A 20,703-nucleotide genomic window follows, 5' to 3' on the forward strand; every position below is an offset into this window, starting at 1 on the left:
TGTGGAAAAACATACAATATTATTATTATTATTATTTTTTTAAAAAAACCTAAGGAAAAATGGATGATAAATGGATTTTGGTTACTTAGCATACTTTGTCAGCCTTCTGATCTAACTTGTCTTTTATACATCACCAGTAAGAAGATATGTGCAGTGTACACAAATGTATACATATACACAAAATCACATATGTCTGCATATGTATAAATCAAATATTTATAAAACACATATACAGGTATGTATCTACTGTGGATATATACACAATGTATGCAGTCACAGACACATATCTAATTTATATTATATCTATATGATTGTAGCATAGTCAAGAAAGGTTTTCTCTTTATTTATAAGCCTGATTGTCATATTTGCTCAGTGTATAAAGTTAGCCAAAGTTGAAAAACATGACAGATATGTACACAGTAGATGATTAACCTTTCTTTTCCCATTTTAGATTATATTTCTTACTCTTATTTTCCTGTCAGTTACCTATAGTTATATCCACTTGAATGAATAAATGCCACTGTTGCCTTAGCGTTTAGCTAGTTAACACCTTTCCTACAAGGCCAGAAGATTTTATTCACTTAAGGTCCACATTTGCAGTACAGGCCAAGATTTAGGCACAGAACAATGGCTGTATAGAACATTTGGTCCTTTAACATGGGCATATGGGTAAGCTACTGCACCCTATACTATAACACAGTATTTTTAATTACTCTCTTATGCTTTTCCAGAAAGGGGGGTGGGGAGAGGATACCATCTGGTCAAATTTTACATTTGTTTTGGTATACAGCAATCATACAATATACATGGTTCTTTTCAAGCTGAGAATCTAAAAAATGTGTATTGAGAGGTGAAATAAGGGTACTTTTTTAATGAGGTCTGTTTCAGTATAGGTCCCTTTTCTCTAGGAATGGCAGATATCGATCGGTCACACTTTATCAAAATTCCAGGCGTTCTCCAGTCATTTCTGTATTCCTCTCTCATATTCTCAGACCTGATTTGTAGCAACCCACCCCGCCTATAAGACCCAACTGCAACACCAGCTTGTCCAGTGAGGAAAGGCAAAGTGGAATTGCAGCTTTTTCGTGCTCCTGTGCCTTTAATTAAAGTTTCTTGTTTGTAGAGCCCGCCTGTTTAATGCTTTGGGATGAACTGCCTGTTCTTTGTGCCTGGAATAGCCTATTTTAATTGCCACAGCGTTAGTTCCATTCATGCTGGGTAGAGGGAGGCTCTAAAAAATTTTCTTTCCTTTTTTGAATAGTGAAATACCACTATTTCACTATTAAACTGCAAAAGAAAAATAAATAAAAGGAAATGCATAATTAAAGCCAAGTTTCCTCTACTGGAATCAAATCCGACAGGTCCTAGAAGCAAGAAACTGTTAATTAACACTGGAAAGGACCTTTATAATACAGTGCTTGGAGTCTCCCCTTTAATTCCACTATCAACTAATCATACTAACCAATGCCTCAGCAGTGCTAAAGCAACCAAAGGTTTTGAAAAATGACTTTGGAATGCAATACACGGATGGGTGTGCCTTTTAGTGATCTCTGACATCTCAAGATTTATTTCCCACATTTTTCACATATTGGAAATGAACTAGAATGACACTTTTAAAAAGTGGTTCTTGAAAAGAATGGATAAGACTGAGTGTTCAACATTTCTTCTTTCCATGTAATAAATTCTCAGCAATCACTAAAATAATCTTCAAAATCCATTTCATATTAAATATCCTCAGTCATTAAAAAATCCTGTTCAAATCTTATTTAGGAACATATATATATATGTATATAGCCATATATATATATATATATGGCTTTAGAGTTACATTGTTAAATGTATTCTTCACCAACCTTTGTCAATGACATAAGAGAGCCCAACTTCACCACTATTTAACATTTGCTATTTTAATTTAGATGTAAAAGAACAGTTTCTTTCCAAACTACTGAGGGACAAAAAGAAAGTGCCTTAATAAATAAGAAATGCAAGCAAAACATATATTAAACTATTATGGAAACACTTAGAAAAATAAGTGCTTAATTTTAAAAATAAAACGACAATAAAACATTGACAAGCTGTGCGTTTATGACCCCATTTTTTAAAGTAAAAAATAACCCCTATTTTTTGCAGCACTTTTCTCCACAAAGGTAGGAACTGACTTTGATTTTATCTCATCTTAAGGGTTTTATAATAAAAATTACCTGACATGCACATCCTAGACCTTTCACATTTGTGTGTCACGAGCTTGCCTTCTTCAGCCCAGCAGCCATGATGAAAAGTGTAAACGCACCATGCCTGTCAATCTTAAATAAAAAAAAGACCAGACTACCACCACTTCATCAAGCAGACACTAGTGCGAACTCTGAATCTTAATCATTCACCAAGTTAATAACCGTCCTGTCGTTTCTCTAGAGCCTTCTTGGACCCGTTTTCTCACAAATGCCATATAATCTTCGGTACCAGCCTCTTGCGCCTGCGACAATGTATAGATGCTTGAATGTAGCTAATGACCTTCCTACAACTAAATATATGTTTTCCGTCATGAATTTGCTACGCCTATTTGGGTGCACAATGAGATGAGCAACTGTTTTCAGCACAAATTGCTGGGTATTAATCAACAGGGACCATGCTGGGTTGGGGTTTGCACAGGGAGAAGGGGAAGAGGAAGGGAGGCAACAGCAGGGGCTCGCTGTCTGAACAGCATCATATAAGAGAAGCTTCCCTCCTGTCTTACTGAAGCATTCATAGTTTAGGAATTGGCCTTGGTAATTATACTACACTTTAATATACCTCAGCCCTCGCCTGCATTATCAAAGACTCACGGGAGAACAATTGTACCAGTGGCATCAGAACAGAACGAAAGAACAGCCTATCTGAATCAGGCCCAATACCTATCTTAGTACAGCATCCTGTTTTCACAGAGGCCAACCAGATGCCTGGAGAAGCCCACAAACAGGACCTAAGAACAGCAACACTCTCCGCATGTGCGATTCTCATCAGCTAGTATTCCGAGACATCAGAAATCCCTATGGTTAAACAAGGCTGGAACATACTGCTATGCAATTCTGGGATGTCTTGGCAACGCCTTTTACACAGACCACATGGATGCATCTATCAGTGTAAAAATGGCGGCACACTTAGATGTGCCTTTACTCCTCTAAACATTTCCCAGGGGAAAGCACTGAATTCCTTCCCATTCACCAAATAATTACATTGATGTTTTAAAGTGGTATATCGGATGCCATCTGATCCTATAGTTTCTCCTTAGAGTGGATTACACAATCTGCTGATTTCTTTCCCTCTGGCTTGATCTCAGCTCAAACAAGATTCCCACAGAGAATACCAGTCTTCGGTTTTTCTGCCCAGATGCCAAAGCACGTGAAGAAGAGGTGAATCCATAGAAGCTCCAGATATCCATACAGCAGAAGTCACAAAGTTCAAGTCATTATTTCCCTTTTTTTATCCAGGTCAAAGGCATGAATACAACAAGGCATTGTTAGTTGTGATGGGCAAAACTGAGTGTCTGTTGATATAACAGGTCAGGTTTTTTAAGGCCTTTGTCTATGCAGAGTTATAATAATGCAGAAGCCTGATTGAATAGAAATCGAGGGGCAGGGACAGAGACACAGAAAGAACGAAGGGGAGAAGAGATACATGTCAGTAATGTCACAAAGTCAATACTGTGTCTACAGAGGGAGAAATGCACACAGCTTGCCCTTTGAAAGCTTCTCCATATCTTTGTATTTAATACTGTCAGAGTTGAGAACACATTTTAATGGAGTTTAGTGGCAATTGAACACATTCATTCAAACACTCCGTAAGAGGAAGTGCCAGGAGTTTCTATCCTAGAATATCCAGGTACACTGGAGATGCCTTGGCCAAGTTCTGAAGGAGGCAGTGGATTTCTTTGATGTTGAGCCTCATATGAGGCTCCCGCTGCCAGCATCCCAACATCAGATCATAGACTTCTTTTGGGCAGGTGCGAGGTCGCTGCAGGACACGGCCCTGAGTAATACACTCAATTACCTGGAGTAAGAGAGAGAGAGAAGAGAAAGGACAAGGAGCAAGCCAATTTATTCTTTCTTTTATTGCTGATTTGGGCAATTAGTCAACACATCCTGAGAGAGTCACCCACCTCCCAATTTACATGTGCCAAACACTTCTGCACTCTTATCTTTCTAGAAATGTTCCACTTCCGGCAAATGGATCCAGCCAAATACACTGCCTTTGAGACCATTTACCACCACAGCCCGACTGCATTTTTAAAAGCATATCATTTGTACAACAGCACACACCTCATTGTTTGAGAGCTGATACCATGGCTGTTTGCCGTAGGTAAAGATTTCCCATAGAACGACTCCAAGGCTCCAGACATCACTTTCTGTGGTGAATTTTCTGTACATTATGCTTTCAGGAGGCATCCAGCGAATGGGTAACATGGTATGTCCACCAACCTGGATAGAAGAGTTTGAAAGAATTTAAATGGTTTTTGTGGGAAGAAGTATATGCAGAAAGGGACAATGCATGTTTTAAAGGTTTTGCAGTGCAATATATTATTTCCTGTTATTGTTAATTTGTGTCTCATTAGTACATCCTTCTGCTTCTTGTTATCTCCTACAATCTTCATCAGGGATGGATGGATTCTTCACTTCCAAGGCAACATTCTTTGAAACTTCCAGGGACTTTACACTATAGTCCTTTACTTCTTTTGCAAAGTATCAGGAGAACCAAAAGTCTGACCAAGATTTATGGAGCATTTTCTTCCAGCTGTATGCCAGAGTTTAGCAGTAGCATATGGATGTTTGGAGCATACAACTGCATTCAGGGCTACTGATTTACTTGGAGAAAGCACCTCTGTATGCACTTAAAGACATGCAGAAGTGTTTTCTCAAAAAGGAGCCATTGTTGACTTCCCTGAAATGAAGGCATATATGCCGGTTACATTTGTTCTTAAATGCTTTCCTGGTTAAATACGGTGGACAGAAAATGTATCAACAGTTTGTGGATTACTCATTTTGTTTCACTGCACAGAATATTTGACCATGGCAATCAATGAAGATCATCTTAAACCAGGTTGTATGCCACCTCCAATAAGGAGCTTTGCATCTTACACACAAATAGGCACACAATGGGTGGTATTCAACTAAACTGTGGTCAGAGTAGACCCATTGAAATGAATGGCCATGACTGCATTAGAGCCATTAATTTCAATAGGTTTACTCTGAGTAAAACTTAATTGCTTACCACCAATTTTCATTCATTGGCTGTTTGCTCCAGATTGGTTGTGCCAGAACACAAAAATGACTAAAAGTCTACAAGCAAAGGATTGGCTAGAGGTCCCCAGGCATCCCCTAGTGAACATACACATGGCTCAGCTCTCAAGTCAGCATGTTTCATAGCAGAAGCCACAGCTGGTAGAATTACTCTGCACTGCAACTTGAAAAGGTGCAGCAGTCCGGTTAGCATCTAGGCCAGCGGTTCTCAACCTGTGGGTCCCCAGATGTTGTTGGACTACAACTCCCATCATCCCTGAGCTCTGGCCTTGCTAGCTAGGGGTGATGGGAGTTGTAGTTCAACAACATCTGGGGAGCCACAGGTTGAGAAAGGCTGATCTAGGCTCTAGGAACAGCCAGCTACACTCTTTCCTTGGACACATCTGGGATCTAACATGAATGAAGCAGACCGGCCACTGCTCTCTGATGTTCCTGAGACATCTGGGGGCTTCCAGAGCACATGAAGGATTGGTATCAAGGGTGCCAGAACCAGGATGTGTAAAAATACCCATAACTAAACTAATATGATCTGTGGCCGAGATCTGTGTGGAGAGTATAGTGTTACTAATGCATTGCCAATATGCACACCAGACACAAATCCAACATTCAGTTTCTGACCCTTGCTCTAAGATGCACTGCGAGAAGCAAGCTGCTATCCTTGGCTGCATTTCCTCAGTGGGTGGGTGAGCATTCATTAGGAGGTTGAAAAAATAGAGAGAGACCCTTCGAAATCTGTGGCTACACACCAGAGCAAAGGGCAAGCACCATTACAACATTATTAGTTGCTAGAGGCTTTTGGTTCATTAAATATTAAGTGGCTCTTAAGCCTGTTCATCACGTGGCATCTATGACTGCTTTGGCTCCGTGGGTTTTATGGGACAGTCTTTAAAAAATTAATGAAAGCTGGTTGTAAAACACGGTTCGCTCTTTTATTGAGGTTTTGTTGTGATTTAAGCTTCTCGCTATCGTAAGAAATGTAAATGCCTATTAGAAAAAGAAGGGCACCCTTCCTCTTATTAGCTTAGATATTCCAGAAGAATAACATACACTAAATGTAGGAGCCTCGTTTGATACATAGCCAAACATATACAATCGCTACATAAAGATCTTGGGCTGCCTCAAGTTAACAACAGAAATGTTTTTCTTCATAACTATAGATATAAACGGGACGCAGGTGGCACTGTGGGTTAAACCACTGAGCCTAGGACTTGCTGATCAGAAGGTTGGCTGTTCGAATCCCCATGACGGGGTGAGCTCTCATTGCTTGGTCCCTGCTCCTGCCAACCTAGCAGTTCGAAAGCACCTCAAAGTGCAAGTAGATAAATAGGTACCGCTCCAGCGGGAAGGAAAACGGCGTTTCTGTGTGCTGCTCTGGTTTGCCAGAAGCGGCTTAGTCATGCTGGCTACATGACCCGGAAGCTGTACGCCAGCTCCCTCGGCCAATAAAGCGAGATGAGTGCTGCAACCCCAGAGTCGGTCACGACTGAACCTACTGGTCAGGGGTCCCTTTACCTTTACTATAGATATAAACACACACATACAATTAAGGCACTTAAGCTACTTAACTCCCAGCCCCCTCTATCGCATCATCCTAACCAGTTTTGTTGCACTGAACTTCTGCACTGTGGAGTCTTCCAGAGTGTTTGTTGTGGGGGAGAAAGGGAAAGGAGAATGTTAGCCGCTTTGAGACTCCTTAGGGTAGTGATAAAGCGGGATATCAAATCCAAACTCTTCTTCTTCTTCCCTTCCAACTCTACAATTCTATGATACCTCATGCTAAGCTTATGAACAGCTGTTGTCTAATAAACAAGATATAAGTTGTATAGCCTTTCATACACTAAACAGTGATTCATATTGGTAAACAAGAACCCCCATGGTTCTGATCCCCTCTCTCTTCAGAGTTAGTTCATTGGCTTTTTAATGATCACAGTTTGGCTATCGCTCTAAATAGACAGATATAATTCAGCATCTCATATTGATGCTGTTCCAGCATTCACTACTTCCTTGTAAGCCAATGTGGGCAATGTTCTTTGCACAGGAATATTACTCATTTCGGGGTAATAGTCATCTTTTCAGTCTCGAGATTTTTAATTTGTGGTATTGTCAAATATACAAATACCACAGATTCTGCCCTCCCCATAATCCCTGCTTACGAAGGCTAAAAGAAAGGCATATTTTCTCCAAAACGATGAACTGTTTTTTCCAATCGGTGCAATATTTTCTGGTTGAGAGGGCAGAAAAGGTAAGAAGGGGATATTTGGCCTGGAAGATACTCATCTGGTGTTCCTTATCAGCTCTTCCCTCTCTGTTACAAAGACGCATTAATGTTGGTATAATGGTGATCTGTCATTCAGCTCGGCATGCCATTAGTTTTAAACGAGAAAACTCATTCTCTTCCCATTCATGCCCACTCTGCTTCTGCAAGGGCAGAAAACACTGCCTGCTTTTGAGGGAGTGTGCTGTAAAGACAGCTATGGCACTGCATACTAATTGACACACTTTAATGATTTCTTTCCCTATTGCTCTCTCCTCCCTCTCTGCTCGCTGCTCCCCTGACTTGCCGGTTCCTAGCACAGAAGGCTTGCTACCATGGAAACTAAGTCTCCGAATGTGCAAACCTCACCGCATCAACATCTCGAGCATACTGCTGGTGAATTTCAAAAAGGTACATCAGGCTAGAGGATAGGCAAAAAGAGGGGGATTTCCTTCATGGGCAGGCTGTTTAGGGTCCTGACAGATTTATTATGGCCAAGAGATCAACACTCACACATATATCCCACCAACACATTCTGCTGAAATGGTACATTATTATATTGCATGCACACCCTGCTTACTACGCAAGAAACTAGCAGAACCAAAATAGACCAGCAAATCTACTTCTCTTTCCTTTACCAAGGTGGCAACCCCTTAAAGGCAGAGATTCCTTCCTGCGTCTGGGGAAGTTTAATGACTCAGAATAAATGTGTTCCTGCCACTGGTATAAGATGTAAGCAGTACAGATGCCAATCTGTGAAAACATTCTATTGAGTCAATTCAAATGATGCCTGAGAGATCTACAGGTGCTACCCAATCATAAAAATCAGAGCCAGAGGGAATCTGATTCAACAGGTGGGCAAGGCCCTCTGCCAGCGGGGTGATTAAGGGGCAATGGATCAGGCTGGGCTGGAGCTATTTGCCAGAGCTCACATGCAGTCCACTGCAGGGGCAGAATCCAAATTTTAAAAATAAATTGGACTTGGGGAGCAACACACAGTTGGAATAAATGCACTGTGCAATCATCATTTTATCCTGCTCAGTCATTTGTAGGCAGGATGGCTAGGGCAGAGGAGCTACAGATGCCGCCATTCTGAACAATGGGACTGTCTCAAATTCCTGCTGCTAGTGGTTTAAGTCTAATTGAGAGTGTTTCTTCTCAGGAAACTTAAATATTATTTATTTTATTGAAAATAAGCTTTAAAAACAAAGTTCTTCAAAACAGGACTGCCCACCGCACCCTCACTGTTAGTGAAATACCTAAGCATACTTTTGGGGTTAACAATAAACTTGGGCCAACTTCAGATGTGGGACACGGGTGGTGCTGTGGGTTAAACCACAGAGCCTAGGACTTGCCGATCAGAAGGTCGGCAGTTCGAATCCCCGCGACGGGGTGAGCTCCCGTTGCTCGGTCCCTGCTCCTGCCAACCTAGCAGTTCAAAAGCACGTCAAAGTGCAAGTAGATAAATAGGTACCACTCTGGTGGGAAGGTAAACGGCGTTTCCGTGTGCTGCTCTGGTTCACCAGAAGTGGCTTAGTCATGCTGGCCACATGACCCGGAAGCTGTACGCCGGCTCCCTCGGCCAATAAAGCGAGATGAGCGCCGCAACCCTAGAGTCGGCCGTGACTGGACCTAATGGTCAGGGGTCCCTTTACCTTTACCTAAGTTCAGGTGTAACTACAGTTTAGCAATGTGTGAACAAGCCTTGCACTTCCTCTTTCCTCCCAACTTCATGAACTGTTGAGTTACTGCCTTTCTCAGCCACACCATAGTTTGCAGTTACACCTGAATCATCAAATTTGCATTTGCCCTCCAAATAAAGATAGGAAGTCACAGTGTCAATGTGGTTTGTCATCTTGGTTTTGGAGTGTATGTGCACAGTTTGTTGGAACACTATGGGCTGCATGGAAGGGAAAGTAATTTGTTGGCCCACTTTGCACATAATACTAAGCAATTCATTTCTAAATATATATATAATGGTTTGTTTTACAACCCATGAGTTATCAACCAGTTGTTTCACAGACAATGAAACAAATCATGATTTGTTGCTTCCAAATATGGCTTGTTTTCTAGCTGCTCTTGATTCACATCTTTGTAGTTTGGAGAGCTCTTGGGTGGGGTTAATGGACGGAGGGTGTTATGTTCACATGGAATGCCAAGCCATAGTAAAAGCTGATCAAGGTTCATAAGCAAACAAACCACAAACTATGGCTTCATATCACATTTGGCTTGCAGCAAATAAATCCTATTTAAGCTGTTGGCCAGGGCTCACACATAATGCTAAACCATGGTTTAATAAACTATAGCTCAATATACTGTGATTTATTGTTATTTGTAAATCAGAAAATGCAAGGGGGGAGGGGAAGGGTCCATGGTGTGATGTTATGTGTGAACCAGCCCTTACTGAACTCTGTTTAACAGTTCCTGTTTTCCAGGAATCTGAGGACCATATTCAATAAATAAATGGTTCATTCTAAGTTTGGGCTCTGGTTCAGTTTCATTCCCACAACTCACACCAGCACGACTCCTTATTGACCTTGTTACCTGCCTTCAGCCATCTGGATAGGGTGGGAAACAAATGGCGGGGGGGGGGGGCTCACAATAAAAGTATATTTCTTTGGCAGATAAGAGGGTAATAGTACAATGCATTGGAGTTTGCAGGCAAGCAGCAATAAACAAGAGGAAGTCTGGAATGATAAGCAAACATTTTGTTTGGTTTGCACTTCGGGGGGAAGTGAAGGCTTCGCTCCTTAGAAGACAGTCAACTTTGATCTTTAAATAACTTCCTCCTAATAACTGTAATTTAACCTGCCTGTGCCCAGCAGTTCTCCGGATTCCTCTAAGACTCTGGGTGGTTGCTTCGCAGAAGGCAGCAGAGAGTTTCTATGTAATTAAAATTACAGCTGCAGAGAACTATTCATTGAGCTTTCAAATCTTGGTGCCAAAAACAACATCTCTACTTGTGAGGGCAGACTCCTGAGATGCCTGAGACTCTAAATTAAAACTCACAATGCACAGCGATAATAAAGCCGCTGTTTCAAGATTGGCACAGGAATTAAGAAGGGTGACATCTGCTTTCCCCCTGAACCAGAGCTTTCAAATTCACCTTCGTTCACCATGCTCTTCCATTCACTGCAGTGCCATCTACACAAATACTTTCCCTCCAATAATTCTACAGGTGCCTAGTATAAGAGGGCAAGGATTTTATTGGATCCAGAGTTTCAGGGCTCCTTCTTGCCTCCTACCTGTGCAAAACTTAAAATTATCATCACCTAGAATGGAACATTTTTGCCCTCAAGGGATTGGCTTGGAATTTCTATATGCTTCTGTAAGGATCACCCAACAAATTCCCAATTGCTTTTTCGACTGTGGCTCCGATCTGGTGGAACGCTCTGTCACAAGAGACTAGGGCCCTGCGGGACTTGACATCTTTCCGCAGGGCCTGCAAGACAGAGCTGTTCCACCAGGCCTTTGGTCAGTGCACAGCCTGACTCCCTCCTTTGGCAATCATCGCGGAGCTCTGGCCCAATGGTTGCCATTGGTTTGAGTTGAATTAATTTTATAATGAATTATTTTAGAGTGTTGTGTTGTACTGTTGTACTGTTTTATTGTTGCTAGCTGCCCTGAGCCCGGCTTCGGCTGGGGAGGGCGGGATATAAATAAAATTTATTATTATTAATAGTGCCCATAGCATAATAGTTTCTTCTTTATAGAAGATTTGCTATCTTCTCATTGCAGATCTATTTTCTATTTTTCATGGCCAAGTTAGGATCAGTTAGCAGAAGTGGCGAAGGGGAGGGATGGACAAAAAAAAAAAAAAAAGACTTTCCTCTACAACAGTCAACATACATAGGCAATGAAAGCAAATTTATAACGTAAGAAGTCTCCTTTCTATGTGGAGGGATGCAACCAGAAACTATTTTCCAGAGTGCTTCAGTGGCCACTTGTAGTAAGCTCTTTGGCTTCTAGGCCAGGGCATAGCTGTCAACTTTCCCCTTTTCTTGCAAGGAATCCTATTTGGAATAAGGAAATTTCCCTTAAAAAAGGGAAACGTTGACAGCTATGGGCCAGGGTCTACCTACTCTCCTTCCCAGGCTTTGGGGCAGCTTTGTGCTAAAACTGGCACCAATGGCAGTTGCTGTGCTGGGGCTTCTGCACCTTTAATTAACTATTAAAAGTGTAGGAGCCCTGCACTTTTGCATCTGGCCATGCTGGCTAGGCCCAGTCCAGCTCAGAAGATCAACCTCACTCCACTCCCACCTTATACCATTATTTGCTACCAGAGGCAAGAGCATAATCCGTCTGCAAGCCCCTGCTTTACACAATCCTTGCTTCATGTCATTTTTATGTCCGACAACTCTGGGGTAAATGAACTAAGAATACTGCGGGGATGGGGAGTCATTGAAGGTGGGCTAAAAATAAAGGCAACCACCGTGCTGTGTAGCAAAATTAATGTTTGAGGCTGAAGGAAATCTCCACGCGGTGGTGAGAAAACAAAGGGTGTTTATCGCTAGCAATAATGGCTCAGTGCGATCACTCTCCGAAAGCTGAGCAAAGCCCAAAAGGGTGGGCCTGCTAATATACATACTGTAGCTGTTATCTGTTAAAGCAATACATATGCATAAACTTCCTCCAATCTAAACTAACAACACACTACTAATTATACCATGTATGGTCTTTCCTTCATTACCTATTCATTATGCAAGGAAACAAAGGACTGGCTCTTGTCAAACGTAGACACTTGAAAATGTTGTTTACAACCTTGGGAGTAAAGCTCCCAAGCTCCTAGCACAAGATAAGGCACAAGGCCTCTAGCCCCTAGGAAAAAATAAAATCCCTCTGTCATCCTCTAGAATAGATCCTGACATGACGCAATGGCCGAACCAGGCTGTGACGTTGGAGCGAAGCTGAAAAGCACATGTGGGGGAAAGAGCTAATTTCATTTGAGTACCAGTTGCCAAAATAGCATCTAATAAAAAGCCTTCAAACTGTGACAGTTCAATATAAACACCCACAAGGATGCCTTGGCAAGCTGCTTGACTCGTCACCAGCCTGCTCCTGCTTTTCCTGTGCGAGACCTCGACACAAAACTCGCCCACACAGGTATACAGCTGCGTAGTGACAGCGGAGACCTGCAGGTGCCTGTGAGTACTGCCATTTCTGAGGGGAGAAAGAAAGGCAACTTATCCCTTGCTTGAAGTGTTCCATCAGCAGCTAAACCTGCTGCCATTATTTATAAAAAGAAGGGGGAATAAGAACCCTGTTGCCACACATCGACTCTTTTTAATGTATAGACATTTTATACTAGAAATAGGCAGTGAAGTCACCCTTTGGGCTTATTACACTGCCATTATCATTAACAAACAGCGGAGTCACAAGGAAATCTACAATGCACCAAAGCCAGGAACAGATTATTGAAAGGTTGTAAGATGGAAGGCAGAACATAACATGCTAAGGAATGATTTCTTTTCTTTCTTTCTTTTGCAGTGCACAGATGGCCTCTCAAAAGTCTCTACCCTATTTGTCAGCAGAGAAACTGATGGAGTGGGGCATTTCACTAAATTTCTCCACGGGGAGGGGAACCCCTCCAAATTTATTGGGGTACGGCTCCAAATTTGCAGTGGCAGTATCACAGACGGTCTCTCTCCCTCTCTCTCTCTCTCTCTCTCTCTCTCTCTCTCTCTCTCTCTCACACACACACACACACACACACACACGACTGTTGCACTTGGGCACTCTGTGTTTGTGTAAAAGGCAGCTACTACAAAAATGGCAGGGAGAAAATTATGTAAAGTGGCCCTTTAAACAAACTGAGGGTGGGGTCCATGGGCAAAAAAATAAATTCCCCAGAAAATGTCTACTGAATAATTTTGCTTCTACAGGGAGTAGCTAGCTCTGAGCCTCTCATACTGTGCCGGAATCTGCCATTCTACTAAGAAGTACAATTTGTGCTGGAGAATCTAAGGTTAAAACCTAGCAAAAACATGTAACATTTATGGGAAAAGTTAGCTTACTCCAGGAAGTATTAGCTTGCTACCAAAGCACAAAACAACCCCAGTGTAGAGCATCCTTTAAGCCTCCAAGCAGTTAGAGGAGCGTGCAGAAGCTCAGTAGGTTACACCTTCTTGGTAAACACTGGGAAGGTTTGCTTATTTTGAGTCAACCTGGTGACAGACAAAATCAGATTCCTATGGTGCAATAAACAACCTGATACAGGTCAGTGCGGAGTACAAGTATCCGAGTTTTATTTTCCATTCATTTGTGTGTGCCTGCGCTATTGTTATATTTTGTTGTGGCTTAATTTGTGACAGGCTTTGACTTTCTGGCATTCAAAAGGGGTTGAACTTCTTCCCACCGCTAAAGAACGTGTACCTCTTACAAACAAGCTGTGATTGCTTCTATTATCTAATATATACACACCTTACTATTTACTTAGTTACACTTACTCTTAAGGGGGGGGGGATTACATGTTGATAAGAAGTCTTTACTGGTTTTGGGAGGAACTCAAAGTGTTTTCCCTCAGGGCTTTTCTTTTATCCTGCAAGGCAGCTGTAGGTGACTTTGAATGAAGTAGAGGGGAAAGGGGAAGATTAACCATTGCCTTTCCGGTCACTTGTCCTCCCTAAATCTCCCCCCAGCTGCATTCCCATCTGTGCTAGAAAAGATACCGGGTTCTCATATCTTTGGCCCTGCAAGCACAAAAGGAACTTAGGGCGACTCTGAGTACACAAATGGCTACTAAGAAAAAGGGGACCCGTCCTTTGCAGGCAGGTGTCTGATGAAACCCAGAACTGCTTTAACAAACGATAGCAAATGACACGTTGAAATTCCATCCCCACAACACGAGGTATTTCTCAGTGACCATGAAATGTATGTAAATGAAAGTAAGGTGTTTTATGCAGTGATGTTAACGCAGGCAAGCCCTGTGAGATAGCTCAGTCAGTAGAGCACAAGACTTTTAATCTCAGGGCTGTGGGTTCAATCCCCATGTTGGGCAAAAGATTGAAGGGGGTTAGATTCGATTATCCTTGTGATCCCCTCCAACTTTGCAATTCTATGATTGTAAGCCGGATCATTCCTTTCCCCTTCTCCTGCAGGCCAAATTTGTCAGATGGATGGGGCCAGCCACCTGTCAATCATCTGATGTCATTTGACGACTCAGAAGGGGCTCCGCTGAACCCCTTTGAAGGCTGGCTGTCAGTGCCAATCAGCTGATAACCGCTTAGAGCCCTATGAATACAAACCACTTGCAAACTGACTTCAGAGTGAGTTTTAACAGATTTTACCAGTTTTGATTGGATCAGCGTACTAAATTTGTGATATGTACTGAGGGGAAAACAAGAATTACAATATGCCTTGCAGTCTATATATGGTAGCACTTACTTTGGATGTGTGCCGACAATTTAGGCTTGATTTATATAGGACCATAGTGGGATTTTGTGCCTGTTAAGCCTACAGAAATGATAAGGGCTGTGGAATTATACAGAGGAATTATATCAAAGGAAAATACCATCCCAGTTAGTTAAAGGTAAAGGGACTCCTGACCATTAGGTCCAGTCGTAACCGACTCTGGGGTTGTGGCGCTCATCTTACTTTATTGGCCGAGGGAGCCGGCGTACAGCTTCCGGGTCATGTGGCCAGCATGACTAAGCTGCTTCTGGCAAACCAGAGCAGTGCATGGAAACACCGTTGCTGCTGGAGTGGTACCTATTTATCTACTTGCACTTTGATGTGCTTTCGAACTACTAGGTTGGCAGGAGCAGGGACCGAGCAACAGGAACTCACCCCGTCGTGGGGATTCGAACCGCCAACCTTCTGATCGGCAAGTCCTAGGCTCTGTGGTTTAACCCACAGCGCCACCCATGTCCCTTATCCCAGTTAGTTAGTAATGTGTGATTGAGGGAGGTTTGCTTTCAAATGGGAACCAAACTGAGTTTCTCCCCATTCCTAGTGAATTCAAGAATACCTTGCAAAGTTGCTGTTTGTAAATCCCCTTGAGATAAATGCTAATGAGTCACCTGAGTCAGGTGCCAAACAGAAAGAATGGGAAACTTCCTGTCTTAAGGGAATAACACTATGAGCAGCCAAACACCCCAGACCTCAGCAAAAGAAGGAAATGACCCCCGTCAGTATGAACACCAAACTCAGTTCAAACTGAAGAAGTTCAGTTGTATAAGACTGCAATTTTGCAAAATGTTGAAAGAACACTTTGGGGGCGGGGAAGGATAAATACTTATTGTCAAGATCTGGGGTTTGCATGCCAAGCAAATCTGATGCTCATAATTTATCATTCTGTTTTCTCTTTCACAGAATAAGAAAGGGAAAAAACGCTATATGTCATTCATGTCTTAAGACATAGTGGGCTTGCTTTTAAAAAGAACTATCATGTTTTTACAAGTTTCCTGCACTGGACAATAGAAGTACTTTCCCAGCCTGTCTGTTGTACAATTTCAGAGAGGCTCTAAACAAACAAACAAACAAACAAAAACAAACAAACAAACAAAGCCTTTGTAGCTAGCAGCATGCAACAGCACAACATGCCAATTATCCAAAGGTTATCTCTCTCCACAGTTGTCCCTGCAGCATCTCTTAATAGCTGTGCCGACAGAGTGCAGAATATCATTAACAATCTGACAGAGCAGAAGGGCCGGGCCTATTTGCCATGTAAACAGGCAAGCAGCAGACAATAATTTTGGATGCAAACTAATATCTCAGCAAATCAGTGCAGGCGTCATGGAGTGCCGGTTACTAACACATTAATAAAGATGGTTATGTACACACTGGTAACCAACACTTGCTTTTCCACTATGCACCGCAGAGCTAAGAGATACACAGATCAGGCAAATGAACAGCTGATACAACATTCAGTGGCAAATATGCAGTTTCAATAGTAAAAAGACACAAGCTTACTACACGTTCCAGTGTCTTTTGCAGTTGATCAATGTCTTGCTTTGATCATACTTTGACCCAACCTTCCTCCCAAACAAGAACGCAAAGAGTAAAAACAATACAAAGATTTTTACAAAGCAAAACCTTCAAATATCTTCCCAGCTAATTAATTTCAAGGATGGAAGAGACTTCAGATCCCTGGGTAAGCAGGCCTGCTTTAGAATTCTGCCTAAATACAGGCAACAACCAATTTATGCACATCCAAATGATAATCGTTGCACAGACGCATGGCACTGAATCTGGAAGTGACCCTAAAATGTCACTAAGAGGCAGGAACAGGGGTGGAGATGAACCACTGCTGGAAAGTCAGCACCGGTTAGGCAGCCTGCTGTGGCCACCCCTGCTGTTTATATGGCCTTTGGTGGTTGATATTGCAGGAGGCGATGTTTTCGCTCCCACACTGTTTAGGGCCTTGTACTTGGAACTGGGCCTGGTAGTTCACTGGCAGCCAGTATAGTGCTTTCAGGACCAGTGACACATGGTCCAATTGGTCTGCCACACCAGCTGCAGCTTCCAGGCTGTCTTTGAGCGCAGCCCCACATAGAGCATACGTGGGGAACCCAAATGCAAGGTCACTAGAGCATGGCCTACTGCAGTCAGGCTATTCTGGCTCAGAAACAGCTATGGCTGTCAAACGAAAAACAAATCAACTCTAGCTACAGAGGCCCCTTGGGATTCCGATGACAGATCTGGATCAAGGTGCACTCCCAGACCATGAGTGTGTCTTCACGGGGAGTGCAACTCACCCCGCAGATCACTCACCTAATTCCAGGACTTGAGAACCACCCACCCATAGCACTTGGATTTTATCAGGATTCAGCTTCAGTTTACTGGCCCCCATCCAGCCCATCACTGCTTCTAGGCACTGTTCCGAATTTTTCACAGCCTCTTCTGGTATAAATGGAACGGAGAGATAAAGCTGCATATTATCGGCATGCTGAAGACACCATGCTCCAAATCCCTGGATGACAACTCCCAATGGTTTCATATAGATGTTGAAAAGCATAAGAGACAGAATAGACCCCTTGAGGACCCCATGGCCTAAATGCCCTGCAGGCAAGAACAGAACCATTGTAATACAATGGCTCCAACTCCCACCTTCTTGAGTTGTTCCAGAAACCTTGATCAATGGTGTCAAAAACCACTAAGAGATTAAAGAGATAAAGGAGAACCAACAGGATCACACTCTGTCCCTCTCACATAGCTTGGTCAAGGTGACAGAGACTGTCTTGGTGCTAAAACTAGACCTAAAACCAGAGGTCTGGATAATTTGCTTCCTCCAGACACACCTGCCACGGGCTGGCCACCACCCTCTCAATCATCTTGCCCATGAAGGGAATACTAGAAACTGGGTGAACGTTTCCTAAAATCACTTGGTCCTCTTCAGGAGAAGTTGTACTACCACCTCTTTCAAGGTGGTGGACATAACTCCCTCAAGTGGTGTGGCATTTACCACTCCTAGTCAATCCCCTCCTACTTGATTTCATCAATCATAATAGATGGGGATCAACAGGACATGTCGTTAGCCTCAGTATCTCAAGTGTCCTGTCCATGTCCAGGATAGGATCATTATCACTATTTGTCTTTATCAAGACAATCATTTCCTCCCATGTTGGTTCAGGGAAATGTTGGGATATCACTGTCCCACTTCTGATTTAGAAGGGAACTAGGGCCTTAGGGTGGAGCAACTTTGGACACACTACAATAAAGGAAGGTTAACTAAGAGGTCCTGGGGGCTTTGGGCACACCGGACCAATCTAGCAACTTAAAGAAGGCTTAACCACACCCCAGAAGAATGGCGGAGGGCATAGAGACTCGCCTGAGTTGGATCTCTGTCTGCTACTGTTCTTTCAAAGTTTACCTAGCAGCCAGGCTAGGCTGGTGCAGAAGCCACCACTCAGCAACTGGGCAGATGAAGGCCAAGGCCCTTCCTTTTTAGGCCAAATTAATTTGAATTATGACAAATAAAGTAGTAGTATTTTACCCATCTAGTTCCGTGTTGCTTCTCTCTTTTCTCTCCTACTTCCACAGTGGGCACTATAAACTACAAACAACCTAAGATTCTGATTTTAAGGCTTTCTGACATCAAGGAACCCTTCCTATATTGCTTTGCCCACTGAGGATGTTTAAATAAAATAAAAATATCTATGGCCTTTTAAACTGCGTGCATGTGGGGGTATTGTCTTTGTTTATCACTATGTTATGTATTTTTGTGTTTTTTGTATTGTAAACTGCCTTGTGATCCTCAGATGAAAGGCGGTATATAAATTTAAGAAATGTTTATAGTGGAGTTATAAACTCCATTATATGTTTATAATGGAGCCCCTTCTGTGTTGCAAAGGATTCTGGGGCATGTCCTAGGGCTCTCTAATGAGCATCACCATTGTCCCATGTGGGTTGAAAATGTACCTTAGAATGTGTCCTAAAACAGTCTTGTGCATTCATTTGTCCCCTGCTGGGGAAGACAAGAAGTGACTGGCAAGCTGGCTTTGGGGGAAGCTGGTCTGCCACGACTGATTTGTTTTTTCCATTGAGGAGTTCCAGGATTTCCCAGAAGAGAGTTTGAAAACCCTGTTATGGGAGGATATTTTTCCATGATAGAAAGCAAGAGATCTGTGCAGGCCCGTCTTACCCATAAAGGCTAGTGGCACGGGGTGCCAGGGCACCAAGTTCTGGAGGGCGCCAGGTGAGAGTCCTGGGAACACCGAACGAGCGTGCTGAGTGAGAAAGGGTGTGTGTGCTGCTCCCGCTGAGTGTCGGCTCGGTGTTTTCCCTTTTAGCCTGCAGGTGCCAAATTATGTGGGGCGCCAGAAGGCTAAAAGGGAAAAAACCGAGCCGACGCTCGGCGCAGGCCCGCTCACTTTGTGTGCTGTCTGCCGTGGCCAGCTGCTGCCCGCCTCCTCCAGCCCTAAAAAAGGTCAACAACTCTGGGCTGGGAAAGGGGGGGGCACCGGAGGGATCTTTGCACCATGGCGCTGGATATGCTTAAGACAACCCTGGCTCTGTGATCTCTCTTCCTCTAAGCTGACACCCACACCATACATTTTAAGCACTCCTGTGCCACTTGAACAGTCATAGGTAAAGGTAAAGGGACCCCTGACCAGTAGGTTCAGTTGTGGCCGACTCTGGGGTTGCAGCGCTCATCTCGCTTTGCTGGCTGGGGGAGCCGGTGTACAGCTTCCGGGTCATGTGGCCAGCATGACTAAGCCGCTTCTGGTGAACCAGAGCAGCGCACAGAAACGCCGTTTACCTTCCCGCTGGAGCGGTACCTATTTATCTACTTGCACTTTGACGTGCTCTCGAACTGCTAGGTGGGCAGGAGCAGGGACCGAGCAATGGGAGCTCACCCCGTCATGGGGATTCAAACCTAAACCTTCTGATCAGCAAGTCCTAGGCTCTGTGGTTTAACCCACAGCGCCACCCGCGTCTCTTTAGCAGTCATAGCTTCTCCCAAAGAATCCTGGGAACTGTAGTTTGTTAAAAGCATAGGTACAATTCCCAGCACCCTTAACAAACCACCTTCCCCAGGATTCTCTGGGAGAAGCTATGACTGTTAAAGTAGAATAAGGGGGGGGTTAATGTATGGTGCAGATGTAACCTAACTTCCCAAATAGACTTATTTTGAAGCTACTGCCCTTGAGGCATTATTGTCTCATAAAGTGTAAAAAGTGCTGAAACTTTGCGGATGCAAATTAGCCAGTGGCAAGCCTTTCCTGCCCCAAGGTCTTAAAACTGCACGTGAAAGTCATGTTCGCTCGTGTGATGTGATGTCATTTTCGTAGTGTAACAATGTACTAGCTTGGAAGGCTAAAGCTTGGGAAGACAACATGTGACAGAAATCTAGTTCAGATGTTCACTAATTGCAAAGTATGGATCACTGGAGGAAGCAACAGACAATGCAAACCAAAATAAGAGTGTTCTTTTTCGGCTCTTAATTAAAACAGTTGTATGAAAATAAATACTGTCCTTGTGTGGTGGTGCAGTTTCCTCTGCCTTGCCACTAAGCCATATGTAACAATTCACTTTTGAAGCAGGATGTCTGCAGACAATGGAACTGCTCAAAATCGGTTCTGTCCTCTCACAGAACCAGGCCACTAAGCGAAGAATGAGGTGGCTAAAGAGCACGACTCTTTATTTACACGTGATCAAAACCAAATGCTGTTAGCCCATGACTTGTTGCTTTACAATAACCACAGCCACTTGCCTCATTAAAAGAAGTTAGCAAGA

General features: G+C 43.2%; 1 protein-coding gene across 9 annotated transcripts in view; it reads right to left on the reverse strand.

The window, feature by feature from the left end:
- Positions 1-2,102: 2,102 nt before the first annotated feature.
- Positions 2,103-20,703, reverse strand: part of NTRK2 (neurotrophic receptor tyrosine kinase 2) — a 179,049-nt gene continuing 160,448 nt past the window's right edge. For all 9 annotated transcript variants that reach the window (XM_083576712.1, XM_083576704.1, XM_083576709.1 and 6 more), the window contains 2 exons: positions 4,296-4,454; positions 2,103-4,026 (listed from right to left, as the gene is read on the reverse strand). In XM_083576712.1, coding sequence (XP_083432838.1) covers positions 3,841-4,026; positions 4,296-4,454 — 345 coding nt within the window. In that variant the 3' untranslated portion in view covers positions 2,103-3,840. The remainder of the gene's footprint in view (positions 4,027-4,295; positions 4,455-20,703) is intronic.

This window comes from Podarcis filfolensis, assembly GCF_964270895.1.
Source record: "Podarcis filfolensis genome assembly, chromosome: 11".
Classification (NCBI taxonomy): domain Eukaryota; kingdom Metazoa; phylum Chordata; class Lepidosauria; order Squamata; family Lacertidae; genus Podarcis; species Podarcis filfolensis.